This window comes from Marmota flaviventris, chromosome 2 (assembly GCF_047511675.1).
Source record: "Marmota flaviventris isolate mMarFla1 chromosome 2, mMarFla1.hap1, whole genome shotgun sequence".
NCBI lineage: Eukaryota > Metazoa > Chordata > Mammalia > Rodentia > Sciuridae > Marmota > Marmota flaviventris.
In genome coordinates this window covers 14,448,488-14,465,145 of record NC_092499.1, presented here as the reverse complement: position 1 = coordinate 14,465,145, position 16,658 = coordinate 14,448,488, and the positions used below count along the sequence as shown (strand labels likewise).

General features: G+C 45.2%; 1 protein-coding gene across 6 annotated transcripts in view; it reads right to left on the bottom strand.

Annotated features, from left to right (window-relative positions):
- Positions 1-16,658, bottom strand: part of Ttc7b (tetratricopeptide repeat domain 7B) — a 235,446-nt gene that overhangs the window by 114,664 nt on the left and 104,124 nt on the right. For all 6 annotated transcript variants that reach the window (XM_071607605.1, XM_071607604.1, XM_071607606.1 and 3 more), the window contains 3 exons: positions 13,104-13,182; positions 7,869-8,041; positions 437-500 (listed from right to left, as the gene is read on the bottom strand). In XM_071607605.1, the coding sequence (XP_071463706.1) occupies positions 437-500; positions 7,869-8,041; positions 13,104-13,182 (316 nt within the window). The remainder of the gene's footprint in view (positions 1-436; positions 501-7,868; positions 8,042-13,103; positions 13,183-16,658) is intronic.

Sequence of the window (16,658 nt, the reverse complement as noted above, 5' to 3'; positions counted from 1 at the left end):
AGTAGTGGAATTCTGCAGTGCCTGGGAACGGGTGGGAACATGGCGAAAGGTCAGAGCAGTCTCAGTGGCTCCGATCCTGACATTCTTCCTCAAGCCAAAGCAAACTGAGAAGGCTCCTGGAGGCTCCTGAGAAGGCTTTTCTCCCCTTGGTGGACATTTTAGGTGGTGGTCATGTTAGCATTATTTACATACATACAACAGGACTAGTGGATGGATGGATGGATGAATTAAGATACCTGCTAATTGCTATGGGAGGAGAAGCCCAAAGTTCCAGGTGACCAAGAGACACTATTAGCTCCTCCAGTAACTAAGAAACATCCTCTCTTTAAACCTCTACTGCTTCCTTTCCCTTTCCCAACTCTCTCTAGTCACCATCCTAGACACCATCCTGAGGGTGGGGACAGGGGAAAGAACAATGAAGCCACATTCCACTTACCATTGATTCACTAATCAGCAGCAGCAACAGGGCCTCTTCAGTGTTTTCTTGAGGACAAAAAATGCTGTATAAAGAAAACCAACTTTGATATGTGGCAGTTTTAAAATAACACAAACACAACCATGAACAGAATGGAATGCTAAAAGTGTCTCAGTTTTTATATAGAATCTATGAAAATACTGTGTAATTTGGACACTTGAATTAATTTGCTTATTCCTATGGTGATCCATGGAATTAACACATTTTAGCTATGCATTTTGACGGCAGGCAGAGGGTGAAGTGAAGTTATAAAAAAAACAAGTTAAAAGCCCAAATAACATATGTACCTATTACAGAAGCAGTAATGTAGGGGGCTATGAACTGATATGAGGTAAATAACCCAAGATTTTGCCGACCCCCTTATGAGGCATGAACTGCAGAGGGTTCACCAAGCAGCACTCTTCCTGGCTGTCACCTGCTAACTGCCATGTCTTCTACTGTCATTCAGATGCAGTGTGAGATTGGAAGCAATTTTAGAGTTTGAATAATTTCCCTGATACTATAAGAACACAGTGAGCTGTCTTACTTCAACATGCATGTTTTGTTATGGGGTAATATTCAAGAGCTGTCTTGTTGATCTATTTTGTGGAATTTGGATAAACTCTAAAATCTTGGGTTAAAGGAAAAAGCTTCTAAGCTCAATTTTGCTGCGAATTAGAAAACAATAAAAACCCAAACATAACCCCAATCTGCACGATCTAGATCCTATTTTTTTTGTACTGTGAGCACTTTTTTAAAAAAGACTTGTGGCATTTGTTTTTTCTTCCTGTTCTAAAGCTCCAGAATCCTCTAAGTGGAATTGTGAATGTTATCACCAATTGGGCCAAACTCAACTTTTTTTCAGAGAATGGAAAAAGGCTTTGCAATAAATAAAAATGTGCTTAGTTAAAAAACTCCTGGATATTTTGAAAATGACTAAATAAAGACTAGATTTACACCTTCCCAGAAATAACCTCACAATCATTTAAGAGATTTCCCCCTAAAAAAGGGAACCCCTCCCCCCTGTTTTCCAAATAATTATAAATACTTGTTCTCTTTGAAATGTTGGCAATTTTTGTACTGCCTCCGAGGACACTGAGGAGCAAGAGGAAAAAATGCCATGCTCAGTCCTCTGGTGACTACGCTGAGGTTTCTGGAAGAAAAGCCCTGTGGGCTACGCCCATCACTCTTCAGGCCACGGCAAGGCTGGCCTGGGAACGAGACGCAGGACACGGGAGCTTGTCACTTCTTCCTTCGAAGTCAGCTTACATGGATCTGGGGTTTTGGAAGATGGAACACTTCTTTCCCCTCAAATTCAGAAACAGACTCTAAAGGTTCTGAATTGAGAGTGTCCTGGACCCATGAGAGTGTGTGTGCCCCCAGTGGCTATCCTCAGATCTCCCCGTCTGTGCCAGACCTCAGAAGCAGAACCTTGACCATGTTTTCAGGCTAGCCAGTTCTGCATTGTTCAGACTAATTGAAAAGAGAGTGAGCCCATGCTAATTGTGACTTAACACCAGCCAATTCAGTTCATGGATAATCTCCAAATTCCATCTGGGCCATCCAGTCAGCTTAAATGTGAGGTTGTGTTATTTTTACCAGAGTTGCTAACAAGTAATGCATTAACTGATGCTAATTCCTCTTCCTTGGACTCCTCATTGTGGCAGTCAGGATGGGCTCAGGAGGCTCACGGAGTGGGGCTGGCAGGCAGAGCCAGAGAAGGAAGGGTGGTTTCAAGAGACAAGTCTACACCACTGCTCACCAAAGGCTCCCGCTCAGTAATCCTGAATTCTTGAGACTCATTTCTGGCCATTCCCACCCTCTTCCTTGCTCAGGCAAGTGTGGGGCCCAGGATGGATGGTCACAATTGTCAGGCCTTCCATTTGTGACCATCTCCTCTTTGGGAGACCTTGAAGTGCCCAGGCTGCTGCCTTGGAGAGTGGAAAACTGGCCCAAGGGAAGCAGCATGAAGAGCAGGGTGGGCCACCAGAGGGGACAGGAGGACAAGCTTTCAGAGCTGGCAGCGGGTGGGGACAGTGCTGTGTCCCAGCGGGGCATAGTGCAGCGTCCCCATCCCAGATACAAGGCGGAGTCAAGTCCTAGGTGGCCTGTAGGTAAACTGCCCACGGCTCGATAGGGGTGAATCTGTGTGCTGATTCTAGAATCTATAGTAGACATGGGAACGAGGGCGAGGGAGCCTCAGGTGTAAACAGCAGCCATGTCTTGCCAGTGCTCCCAGGGAACTCTCAACCTTCTCTAGACAGGGGAAGGGCCTTACTCCACCAACCCCATCTCACCAACTGCGCCTGTCTCCTCCGTCATCTTCATGACAAATAAGGAGGGGTGTCTAAATGCCACCTGCACCTCTAGGAGCCAGGGCTAGATGCGGGGAGGGCCATGAGCTCCTTGCCCATGGGAAGTTGACTTGGAAAGAGCAATGTCCACTCAAGGTCTAGGACACAGCCTTGCAGGCCCTAGCACGCCTGGCCGCGACACCATTAGAGAACCCTGGAGAAGCCTGGCCTCTGGGCTGCAGCCTGTCAGCTGAGGAGAGCCCAGGATTCACTGCCCGTGGCCCACCCACATCCACTGTCAACACACCAAGGCAGAACCTTCCCTGGGCCCTCGCCTGAGTGCTAAGACGGTCAGGAAGCAGCCAGCCCCATCCGAGGACATCCTGTCCTCCCTCAACTCTCCTCAACAAGGCCAATAATCTCCTTGTGACAAAAAAGAGGAGCAAAACTCGCTCTTGGAGGAGCAGATGAGCCCCACGCACATTGCCTTGCCCAGGGGCTCCCGTCCCTGCTAAGAGGACAAGCCTCCACATGACAACCCAAAGGTGGGCCAGGCTCCCTAGAGGTGGACAGACCAACTGGACACAGCTGGCCATGTACGTGGCTTCAGTCCTGCCACCAAGAAGTCATCCCGACCCCCTAACCACCCACGTCTTCCCACTGTCCTCAGTTTGCCAAGCCTCTGCTGGCTACCAGCAGGTCCAGGCCCACACTGAACCTCCCACGACTACTCTCCCCTCCCCCAGGCCCACAAGGCACTCACTGCATGTGATACATTTTTGTCATCTCCTTTCTGGAACTAGTGGTTTTCAATCTCCTGCTTTACTTGTACTAATTATTTAGTCTAATATGTGTTTAATTACCTAAGCCACCTCAAATGTTTTTTTAAAAGGAAAAAAAAAAACAATGAAAGGAAAAAGGCCCTCGACCGAAACACACACACATCCATACACTAGGACAAATGTACAAGAGCATTCATAGCAGCACTGTTCCTGTTAGACCCAAAAGGAATAGGAAACAACTCAAATGACATCATAAACGAAAAAGACCAAGGTACTAGAGGATATTTCACAAAACTGAATACTATGCAGCACTGAAAACAAACATAGCTATATGCAAAAATATGGAAGAAATCTTCCAAATACAATGAAAAGAAGATAAGTGAGTGCCTATTATACAATTCTATTTTAGAAATTAATTTTGTTTTCACGATGTTAAAAATAACAGAAAATGAGTTTTTAATTAATTAGTCAATTAATTTTTGAACCAAGGCCTTGCTATGTTGCCTAGCCTGGTCTCCAACTCCTGGGCTCAAGTGATTCTCCCTACCTTAGCCTCTCAAGTGCTGGGACTATAGATGTGGACCACCACGCCCAGCTTATGTAAATTTTTAAAATGAATTAGATTAATCATGTGCCTCTGTAAGTCCCATAGAAGTCAGGACTGGGCACACTTGGGCAGGGGTGGCAATTTTAAGAGGTCACAAAGAGGAAATCTGGGTCTTTGGCAATGTCTACTTCTTATACAGGATGTGTTTACTTGACAAAAATTTTTCAAGTTTTGTAATTTTACTTTTCTTTGTTATGTATCAATAAAAAGTTTATCCTAAAAATAAGTAAACCAAGCAGAAACAATTCTTCCCATACAGACTCTGAAAAAAGGAAAGAAGGAAGCCTGTGAAGGGTGATTCCCTCCCCTTTTTCTACCCAGTATTTTCAACACCTTAATTCCCTTCAAAGCCCAGGACCATCAAAGCAGGAGCACTGTGCCTCGGCCCCGAGCCGGCCACAGGGCGGGGAGCACACGGGGAACACGGCTCTCTGGCAGAGCTGGCTGTTCAATTATCTCCCTTCAGGACCAGACTTCAGAATGGTCCTGTGGTTTCCCGGGCTGGAAGGATCTGTGCCACCTAAATTCTGCTTTGTACTTACATTTCTTATGAGAGACTGAGTGGAAGGGGAGGCGTTATGGTTTAAATGTGGTGTCCCCAAGAGCTCACGTGTGAGACAGTGCAAGAAGGTTTAGAGGAGAAATGAGCAGGTCACAGCCTGAAACTAATCAGCCACGGGATTAACTGAGTGGTACCTGAAGGTGGGTGGGGTGTGGCTGGAGGACGTGGTTCAGTGGTGGCATGGCTGTGGGGTATATGTTTTGTATTTGGAGAGTAGAGTCTCTCTCTGCTTTCTGATCACCATGTGAGCTGCTTCTCTCTGCCACACTCTCCCACCATGATGTGCAACAAGCCCTGAGGAATGGAGCTGGCCTTCTATGGACTAAGACCTCTAAACTGTGAGCCCTAAAATAAACCTTTCCTCCTCTACAATTGTTCTGGTCGGGTCTTTTAGTGGCACCAGTGAAAAAGCTGACTAAAACAGGAGGGTTTGGGGCTACTGGCCAAAATAAAGTCTGAACATTATCCACGGATTCCCTCTTCACCTCCCAGTCAGCATAACTGAGCTGGTGGTGGTGTCCTTAGATGGTGCTGCCTTGGTAACAAGGGAGCTCAAAACAAGTATCACCCAACTGGATTTCCCTCCTTACTAATATTCCAAGTAAAAAGTAGGCTGTGAGAACACAAAATTAGAAAAGTCCAAACCTGAGGGCCTAAGGATTAGTGTGGAAATTAATGACAAAGGGAAGAGACCCACATTAGAGACAGCGAACAAAACCAACAAGGTGGGTCTTCAACAAGGTCAACGAATCAACACACTTTTAACTACACTGACCCCATCAGAGAGAGGAAAGACCCAAATTACCAAAACGAAAAGAGAAAGGACATGACAGTGAACCTTGCAGAAAAAAAAAATAGTAAGACCACTCTGAAGACCTGTGTTAGCAAGTTAGATAACTTAAACAGAAACATTTCTAGAAAGACACAAACTACCAAAACTGAACCAGGAAGAAACAGAGAATATGAACAAAAAGACATGAATTAGTATCCAGAAACTTCCTGTGAAGAACAGTCTAGGACCAGATGGCTTTACTGATAAATTTTACCAACCATTTAAAGGACAATTAATACCAATTCACCAAAAACTTAAAAAAAAAAAAAAAAAAAGAGGGTAAAGAAATACAAATACTGTCCAACTTGTTTCATGAGGCCAGTATTATTCTGATACCAAAAGCAGACAAAGGTATCATAAGAAAACTGCAGAACAATATCTTTTATGAATATAGACATAAAAAAATTGAATAAAATACTAGCCAATAGACCCCAGCAACAAATAAGAAACATATTATACACCATGATAGAGTGGGACTCACCCCAGAAATTCAAGGTTGGCTCAATACATCAGAATCAATTAAAGGCATGTACTGCATTAATAGAATCAAGGACAAAAACTATAGAATAAGCTGAATGGGTGCAGAAAAAGCATTTGGCAAACTGTGGGGACAGTTCCATGATAAAAATACACAGCAAACTAGGAATGGGAGGGACCATTCTTAACCTGATGAAGGGTGTTTACAAGAGCCGGTGGTGAACACCATAAGTAAAGGTGGAGGACTGGATGCTTTTCCCTCCAAGATCAGGAAACAGATAGTGTCTGCTGTTGCCACTTCTTCTCAACATTGCACCGAAGGTTCTAGCCAGACCATTTCGAGGGCGGGGGCAGGTATGGAATACAGAGCATCCAGGTTAGAAAGGGAGAAGTAACCTGTATCTGCAGATGACACTGTAGCTTATACAGAAATCCTAAGGAATCTAAAGAACGGTGAGATCCCTTCAGAGACTGCAGTTTCTAAATCTGTGTTTCGCCCCCAGGTTCCTTTACACAGGTGTAAGCTGACGTGGGTGTGGTGTTAAAGAGTGGCAATGTCTGAGTGGCTCAAGAACTACAGGGTGGCAGAGCCTCCTTGCCTCTGAGGGAGGCCACATGGGAACAGAGCTCCCACTGGTGCCAGGCCTGGTGGGGAGAGGATAGAAACCTGGTACACCGGCTAATAAGAAGCATCCTGAGCAGTAAAATAAACCAGGATCTGTTTTGAAGATATAAACAGCACTTAAAATATGAATCTCAAATCTGTTTCTCAACAGCTCATCATGGGGATCAGCTTTTTTTGCGTGAGAGTTTGGGAAGCGCTAGAACAGATGTTCTGTGGATCCAGAGAAGGACTGAGGAGTAAACACGGGCTGTGGATTGGGCCTACTCCTCGCTCAACAGGCTGGGGTGGGGCGGGGATGGGAAGGAGAGCAAGGCCTGGGGAAGCTCCTGCACCAGCACCCACACAAACAAAAGCCGGAGGCAAAGGCAAAGGTGACGAGGGAGAGGTATGCCAGGGTCAACTGAAGAGGATGAGGAGCAGTGGCCTGGAGGAGTGCTATTCCCTTGGGAAGCCCTGTCACTTCCAGGTGTCACTGGAGTGAGCTCAGCAGCAGCTCAGGAAGGCTCTCAGCCACTCCTGGCCTGGGAACGCCAAAGAGGTTCTGCAGTTCACTCACACAAGACCCAAAAGGCCACCTTGCCTCGCCCTGTACAGAGGGCATTAAAGGCTCTCACAGGAGGCACGAGCAAAGAATGGCGATTACTTGTCTCCCCGCCCTTCTTGTGGTCTCTGCCTTCTCTGCCCTCCTGCCCCAACCTGGCGAGGACTCCCTGACCCACTCTCCTCCAAGGGGATGAAGTCCTGAATTTAAACTGGAAACACACACACACACGCACACACACACACACACACACACAAAAAACAGAGGTTCTAAAGAGACATCACCTTCCGGTCACTAGCAAATCACTCAGCTGTCCTTACATCGGATTCAGCTTAGGACAACATTTAAACAAAAGGGCCAAGGACTGCTGAAGAAAAGAAGGGAAATGTCAGTTCTGGACTACAGACAGCTGTGCAGTGCTGGGCTCCAAGGACAGGAAGTCACAGCCCAAAGACCCAGAGCCGTGGCTGCAGCCAGGTGTGGAAAGGAGAGCAGGCTTCCTCCTGACGTGTCCTGGTGGTAAGGGGTCTGCTCAAGCTGTGAGCAGTGACAAGGGCTGCTATTAAACTGTTGAATGGCCTTGCTCATCGGCTTTTCTTTTAGGGGACAACAGCTTGCCCTTGGACTTCCACTAGCCCTTGGACTGCCCATCTCCTTTGCCCCAGCCCCTAGCGGAGGACATAGGCTTGCGTACTTCTCTCCTGAGTAGACACGAGCCCGGCGAGTGAGGGTGTAGGTCTTGGTGTTTGCTCCTTTCCGGAGAGGATCGTCCAGGGGTGACTGGCACGGAGGGTCCTCCAGGGGGTTCCAGTAGCTCTGCTCACACATACCCCGCAACAAGATCTCAGCCAGCTGCCTGGCTATGGTCTGGGAACACAAGGAGGGAAGAGGCAGCCATGAGTCTGTTCTCTCACTGAATATTCATCAGGCACCACTTTGTGCTAGGCACTATTCCAAGACTCATAACTAAAGATTTTTTACTTCCATGATGAAAATGATATCAGTTTATGGCAAAAAGAAAAGAAAACATGACACATTATGATATTTGAAAACTTTTTGAAGATGGCTCATGCACTTGCGCGGCCACCCTGGTATGTCACACCCTGGAACACTAAGCACATTCTATATCTGAAACAACCCAGCTTTCAGCGACGCCCTTTCCCAAGAGCTCCTGTAAATAACAGGTGAACTGCAGGGATTTTCACCCCCTTCCAGCAGATGCCCTCAAAGCTCCAGCTGGCAAAAAGTCAGACCCATTTTAGATGATGCTGTCCCTGAAAAACATCTCTTGTTGACCATGGGACGTGCGCTGTGTGATTCCAGAGTGCCTTGCTTCTCATAAGGGTGAGGGCCAGCCTTGTGCAGCCCCACCCCAGGACCCAGCACCCGGGAGTCCTCTTCTCAGTGCGTCCTGGGCCTCATGGCCCAGAGCTCCCACTAGCCTGTGCTGTAGAGAAGAAAAGTGAGGGCTGTGTGGCTTCTATCAAGAAAGACCTTCTTCAAAGCTGGACGGCATCTCTCTCTACTGTTAAAACCCAGGGGCATCCGGATGTTGCCTTCCTAAGCTGGTGCAGGTTGACAGCTTCCAGACCCTCTGGAACCCCACTGCCTAGAATAGGACCACGGTGGTTGATGGGAAGGTGCCAGGTGGTGTGTACCTAGAAGTACTTTGTTGACTGATGTAGATCAGTTCATTTAGCTCATAATCTTCCAAATGACAAAGATGTTTTTAAAAAATCCTTTTGAAAACAGAAGCACCGCATCCCAGGGTAGTCCAGGCCACCCATAAGCAGCCAGAGATGGTACAGCAAAACTTTAGCCAGCAGGGTTCTCTGCTTGGTTTCAATATTCTTTGGAAGATACAGACAAAGAAGCTGATCTTCCCTGAAAATGAGCCTTTTTAAAGAAATATGTTCTGGAAGAGAACTTTGCTAGGCTCTCATCCATGTGAAATCTCTAAAAATTCCCCAAGGAAACTTAAGTACAGCCAAATCGCTAGCTTAGTGGTTTCTGATAACCACTGGGTAAAGGCAAATTTTCTTGATTATTCCCAAGTAAAACCCACTGCCTTTAAATGGCTATAAAAATGTGAAATTAAATGCACTCTGATCATCCCCAACTGAGCCATCTGTAAAGACCTCATAAGAACACAATTTTCAGGAACTAAACAGCTCCTGAGCTGTTTTTTAAAACCTTCCATTATAGTTTCATTTTGATCTCATTGCAGTCATATAATCTAATGACTTTTGCTGGAAAATTCTACCGACAGAAATACCTCCATTCATTATCACTAAGAAATAAATGTTAAAAATTTAAAAATGAAAACTTCATTCGCTAAATTGGGATTCTAAACATTTAACTTTGGAAGGGGGGTGCTGGTCCACGCTGAGGCCATCTTGAAGTGTCCAACCCAACAGCACTTAGTACATTCACAATATTGTGCAACCACCACCGCTATCTAGTTCCAGAACATTTTCATCACCCCCAAGGGAAACCTTACACCATTTAAGCAATCATTCCTCACCCTCTCTTCCTCCTAGGCCATGGGGACAACTGATACGCTCTCTGTTTCCAAGGACTGGCCTACTTAGACTGTTGCACGGCAGTGGAACTGCACAACATGGATCTTTCTGTGACCAGCTTCCTTCACGCAGTGTAATGTTTTTAAGACTCATCTCAGCTGTGTGTGGACCAGCACTTCAGCCCTCTCCGTGGCTGAGTGGCACTCCATTGTCTACCTGTAGCACATCTGGCGTATCCATTCTCTAGCTGATAGACAGGTTTCCACCTTTGGGCTGTTAGAATAGTGTCAATATGAACGTTCTTGTCCAGTTTGTGCCTGTTTTCAATTCTTGGGCATATATACCTAGGCGTAGAGTTGCTGTAAATGTAATCTTAAATCCCTCTTTGTCATGGTCTCACACCAAATTGAGTTTACAAAACAACTTTTCCATCTCATAAGAATATCATAAATTTGCAGCCAGATAATCTAAAAAGAATCGAAAGAGTTATTAGTTAAGGCTGATAGAACCTGTCTTATGAATAGCACTAGCTGGAGAAGTTTTCTGATGTTCAGTGTAAACAAGGCCTGAGGTGCTTCTCTACTAGGGTGAGTGAGGCCTGCTTGTGGAAACTTCAGATAACACAGATTCTCAGGCTCTGCCCTAGACTCAGTCCTCTGGAATTTCTGTGGTCATGGTTTGGGGACATGTACTTGTTCGAAGTTCCTCAGTAGGGCTGGGGTTGTGGCTTGGTGGTAAAGCGCCTTGCCTACCATGTGTGAGGTCCTGGGTTCCATACCCCGCACTGCAAAACAAACAAGCAAGAAAAACCCAAAGTTTCCCCAATAATCCTGATGCACGACTTTGGTCAAGCACTCACGGAACTGAAAAAAGTTTTAAACTTAGGTCATGTGAAGATCTTCAACTGAGACCAAATGTGCACAGGCACTTCAGCGTGACACGAAGGAGAAGCACCTCCCCTCATGCCAGCACAGCTAGCTAGAAGCTGCAATGTCCAGAGGCAGCCTAGGCCACCACAAGCTCTTCAGGGTCTCTTCCTTGCCTTCTCAGAAAAACAAAAATGGAAAGGACCCCTCACCACCACGCTCCGACCATGTCTACTCAGGACCCGAGCTTACAGAATTTTTGTTCAGTTTCTGTGGTGCTGGGGGTCAAATCAGGTCTCACACATGTCAGGCAAGTACTCTATTCCTGAGCCACATCCCCACCCTTCACAGGATTTTTAAAAGTGAAAATACTTTGATTTGAAAATCATAAATCTTAGTAGTAGAATATATTCTCTAATTCACTGAACAGCAGACAGGTTCCCACAGAGAATTCAGGATACTTGCACTTTTAAATGGAGAAAAACAGCTCATTCCATAAATTATATATATTTGAAAGTCAACAATATGAACAAATGCTCCATATTTAAGCAATTTTGAAAGACTGGATTTTTCAACGTGCTTTTAAAGTAATTATGAAAACACTTGCCATTTTAATCAGTTACTTTCATTGTGCTTTGAGATTTTGGAAGAAGATTTTCATACTGATGGGCTGAAGAGTTTTGTGGAGTGCTGGGAGAAGGTCGATTTGAGAAAAAATATAATCTGGAAAAAATTTTTATTCATGTTCTTGCTGCTTCTTTTGCTTTAAAGAAACCCAGATCTCAAACTTCTTCATCTGAATTTAAGGCATATATCAAGTACACTGATATATAAATCCCAAAGACCAAGTGAGTTCTTGGGAGGGGGATGTGATATGTGTGTGTGTGTGTGCGCGCACGCACACACATGCATGCAAGGTTGCTCATCTTATCTCAACCCCCTGATTAAAGCCTCCAGCTTAGCCACCTGACCCCACCAGTATGTCCACATCCTAAAACCCCGGCGGGCCTGAATAAAGCTTTATTTCCTGTGACATGACTCTCTCAGCCTTGCCCAACTGAACACTCCCCACAACATTTAATGAATTCATAGGACAATAACATGATGACAAAAGACAAAAGAAACTGCTACATTAATTGTAACATGTGGCATTCACTTAGCTTCTAGTGAGCACCAGGACTTTGCTCAGACACTCAAGAACTATAGCTCCATGGGGCAAGCCACAGAGGCATAATTAATGAACCTCCTCAGGAGGAAACACAGAATTCAAGTCAACAGGAAAGTCAAGCTGCTGATCAAGCCAAGCTGCAGATATTTAAATACCTTTTATATTTCTCTTCTAAGTTTTGTGGTCAACATAATTAGCTAAGCAACCCTTGGGATCCAAATTGCATGGTTCTGTCTGGGTTTGGTGGAATCATAAGCGTACAGCCAACCCCACCCCACAATAGCCTCCAGGAGGCCTGCGTCCCATGCTTCACAGGATGCAGCTCTTACAACTGGAGAGGACTGCCAGCAGGCACAAGAAAGATGCTCCACATCAGTGGCCATCAGGGACACATAAGTCAAAACCCCAGGGAGAGAGCACCACACACTCACTAAGATGGCCACAACTGAAAAGACAGTAACAAGGGAAGGGGAGGACGTGCAGAAACTGGAACCCTCATAACTGCTGGCAGAAATGTAAAATAGTGGGAAACAGTCTGGGGGACCCTTAACAGTCGCACACCCAGTTACCACGTGACCCAGTAATGCTTCCGGGCATATGCCCAAGGAAAGAGGGCACACATGTCCCCTCGAAAACATGGACATAAACATTCACAGTAGCATTATTCACAATGTCTACCAACTGATGCCTGGGTACATAAAACGTGGTCAGTCCATACCACAGAATATTACATAGCAATAACAAGAAATACTAATAAAAGCTGCAACATGGAAGAACTCTGAACATATTATGCTAAATAAAGGGAGCCAATCACAAAAGACCAAATATTATATAATTCCAATTGTATGAAATGTCCAAAGTAGGCCAATTCATAGAAATGGAAAGTAAATAAACAGTTGTCAAGTCTCATGGAAGGGGAGAGTAGGAACTGAGTTCTAATGAGTATATGCTTCCTTCTTTTCTTTTTCGTTTTTTTTCTCTTTGGTACCGGGAATTAGACTCAGGGGTGCTCTGCCACTGAGCTACATCCCCAGCCCCTTCCACATTTGATTTTGAGATAGGGTCTTGCTAAGTTTCCCAGGCTGGCCTAGAACTTGTGAGCCTTCTCATCTGACTAGCTACAACTACTGTGTGTACCACCACATCCAGCCAAGCATAAGTTTCCTTTGGGAGCAATTTGAAATTAAATATTAGTGACAGTTGAACAAGTCTGTGAATACACTAAAAACCATCAAAATGTATACTTTAAATAAGTGAATTGCTATATATATGTATATACATATACATGATATGTAACAATGTGTAAAAGTGAACATATCTGTGAGACGAGGGCCCTAGTGACTGTCCCCAGCCAAGTCATTAGTCACACTTACCATTCGCAGGTTTTGTGTTGTTCTCGTTTCCACCGCTCTGAGAAGCTCTCTAAATCTCCCGACTCCTCTTGTCAAGTTCCTGCATGCACACAGAATTTGACAGGATTTCCATCTGGCATGGCTTAGTATTAAATATTTTATATACATATTTTGATGCATTTTGTCTACATGAAAGCTGTTGGCTAGATTTTAAGGAAACAATTATTCTGCATGTGTCTATTCATCGTTGGCCAACTCTGAAAAGTCTGACCTGAGATTGATGGTCTTTTGTGCTTCCTAACCCCAATCAAATTTCCTCAAGAAAAATCTGAAAATCAGTTCTGAGGCCAACAAAAGCAAACAAACAAAACACAGCAAGATATCTTATAAGGGTCTATCTTCAAATTTCCAGTGGCTTTGACAGAGTGGTGCTGAACTCTGTACTTCCATTGGAAGGGCAGGTGGCAACGCTGGGCCCAGGGGTAGGAGCACCAGCAAGCTGCTGTGTGCAATGTGGGCAAAGAGATGAAAATTGGGGGGCTCCCCCAAGCAACCATGCTGACTTTCCAGAACATAGTAACTGCCTAGAAAACCCATCAAACCCACTTGCCCAATCCACCGACAAAAAGATGCCAAGGGTCGAAGGCTGCTTCTGAGAACGAGTGTGTGTCGACTGCACCTTCCTGCCATTAGACATGTCTCGTCTCACTGCCCCCCTACGCCCTCACAGATGCATTTGGTGACACATTTCATTCAGAGACAAATCATTCTTTAGTAACATCCTGGTCGGTAAGTCCAGGCCCCACTTGTCCTCCCTGCAAGCTGAGCCTGGTCTGTGTAGCTGGGAACACTTCCCAGCTGCTCCCTTTACATTGAGTGCCGCCACTCCTATGACATAACTCGGTGATATTTATAACCTGCTCATTAGAACATATCTCATCTTTCCAAAGAGTCAGAGAACGGGTCAGCCGGTGCAGACCTGTCAGCCAGCCTCTGCTGGCTGTGGCAGATGCCTAAGTATTTGGCTCTCTTCTCAGATGACATTTTAAATCATGCAGAGGTATTAAATCAAAATGTGGTCTGTAAGTTACAAGCACTCATGAGGGTTATTAATTCATATCTTATACCTACATGACTTCCCAGGGTTCTCATTCACAAGAACAGCCCAGAACTTGAAGATAATGGCTTACTGGCATAGGTACATAAACACTCCCAGAGTCCTCTCACCCACGCATATCAGATGATATCCGATCAGAAGCTTTATGGTGGCATAAAAAGAAAAGGCTGTGCTTAGGACTCTAAGCAGCAATAAGGAAATCTAACAGGGACATGAATAAAAATTAGGCAACAGGCCCTGGGACGCACAATCTACTCTGCTTTCCCCTTCATTTGTTTTTATGGGATCTGTGTTCACAGTCAACAACGTACATTTGCTTTGGACTTGAGCTTGGTTCTCTTAAGTAACACAGCGGGGAGGAAAGAGCCATAGCTAAGGAGGACGGGTGAGGCTCTGGAAATCTAACTTCATTCCAGAACCACGGATCACACTGTATAGAAGGAGCAGCGCTTTGAAAGGTAGGATGTGCCTGGGGCAGCATCACTAAAGACCCTGGTAAAGCACTGCATTAGCAGGGTGGAAATTAGGCCTTGAATGAACAGGAGATAAGCTGGACACTAGAACACAGGGAAGGCTGCTCATGGACTTGGCCATTCGGAACGTCTCCTATGCCCTCCCTGCAGAATAAGCCATTTGTACAGCTACAGGAGCACAGAATCTTCTAGCTCTAAACGACCCAACGCAGTCTAACTTGCACAGAAGAGAAAGGGGATGCTCAGGTTCAGCGGCTGGTGAGAGAGCATGCTGGGAGCTTCCACCATACTCTGTTACCTTCCTGGTAAAAGAAACTTAAGCTCAATGCCAGAAATGTGACTCTTCAGGACAGAGCAAGTGTGAACCAGAGCGCCCAGGTCTTTATTCTGATCCACTAGTGTGCAAATTTATATATATATATATATATATATATATATATATATATATATATATATATATATATATATAATGAATTCTATGAATACCAGTGACAACAGCTCACTAGATACTCCTAGGTACTGGCTCAAAATTCGAAAGACAATCCATTGAAACGGGTGCCTGACAGTAATCCCCTGGGCAGCCTAAGGGAGATAAATGATGAACAGAGAAATTCAACCCCCTTTAAAGCTCAGGATGGTTTTTCCCATGCAGGACGGAGGCCCTCTGGTGGACGAACCAAGGAAGGCTCCACACCTGCAGGTGCTGCCTAGGATGATGCAAAGCCAACAACTGGGTGCGGATTCTTAAGGAAGCCTTGAAGCAAATGCAATCTTTTCTCAAACTCTTTCCAGCTTATTCCTAGAGAGAATTTAGGATTCAGAATCAAATTCTTCCCCAAGCTGGGATGTCCTGCTACAACAAACAAGCCCCAGAAAGTGGAGAAGGCCTGAGGCTGTGGCCCATTCAAATGATGTGGCACCCTAGGAGGACAACCCTGAGGATGACCACCACCTGGGGAGAGGCAGGGCTGCAGGAAGAAAATGGAACACCTTATATATTAGAAAAGGCCACAAATATGTGGCATAAAAGCATAAAATTCTCAGCAAATCCTTACATACCATTTAAACATTTTAATAGTCTCCCATCCCCGTCAGTGCTGGGGATTGAACCCAGGGCCTCACACATGCTAGGCAAGCACTCTGCCACTAAGCTACATGCCCGATCCCTTCAAATATTTTTTAAAAATCATATAAGGTTACTCAATCATTTCTGTTGCCATTGGGAATAGAAAATTTTTAAAAAATTTAAGTTAGATAATCATGATAGAAACAAAGAAAAAAAGAAAGAAATGAGCCTGCAATAATTACATTCTAAATCCTACAAAATCACCCAATTTAAGGGAAATCAAATCCACATGATTGACTCCACATCTCTAACCTATTAATTTGTCCTTAAATGCTGAGATCCATTAAACATCTAGAATGAACTATCGCTTGAACTTTCCACTCTGAAATGAAGATGGGGAGCCAAGGAATTCCCCTGGTTTTGAGGGTTTCCACAGACCCTCGACATGAGAACATTTATTCCATTTCGACACCCTTGACCGGGGTGGTGCAATGAGGTCAGAATTCACTGTGGTGAACTATTCTCAGAAGGAATGTGCTTGCCAGCATTCCAGCAGCAGGCAGGCACTTGGGCATGCTGTCAGAGCTCAGGGCTCATTGTCTGCACTTTGCTCTGGCAAGGTTCCTGAGCTGGGTATGCTTCCCTCCAGGTGGACAGTTCCAAACACCTTGGCTAATACCAAGGAGGGAGGGGCTGCAAGTCCCTTGAGTGCCTGCTGTGGTTCAGCCAGACGGGCGGGCTCGCCCAGTTTCCACTCCAAAGACATCACCAACATCAGCACTGGGCCCAGCCTGTAGAGAGAGCACAGTGTCCCTCGGCCTTGTTCCTGGTCAAACCCTTGTTTTCCCTTGGGATAGAAAATCTACCACTTTCCCTGGGGACACCTCTTGTTTCACCCTTGACATAACTTCATTTTTTCT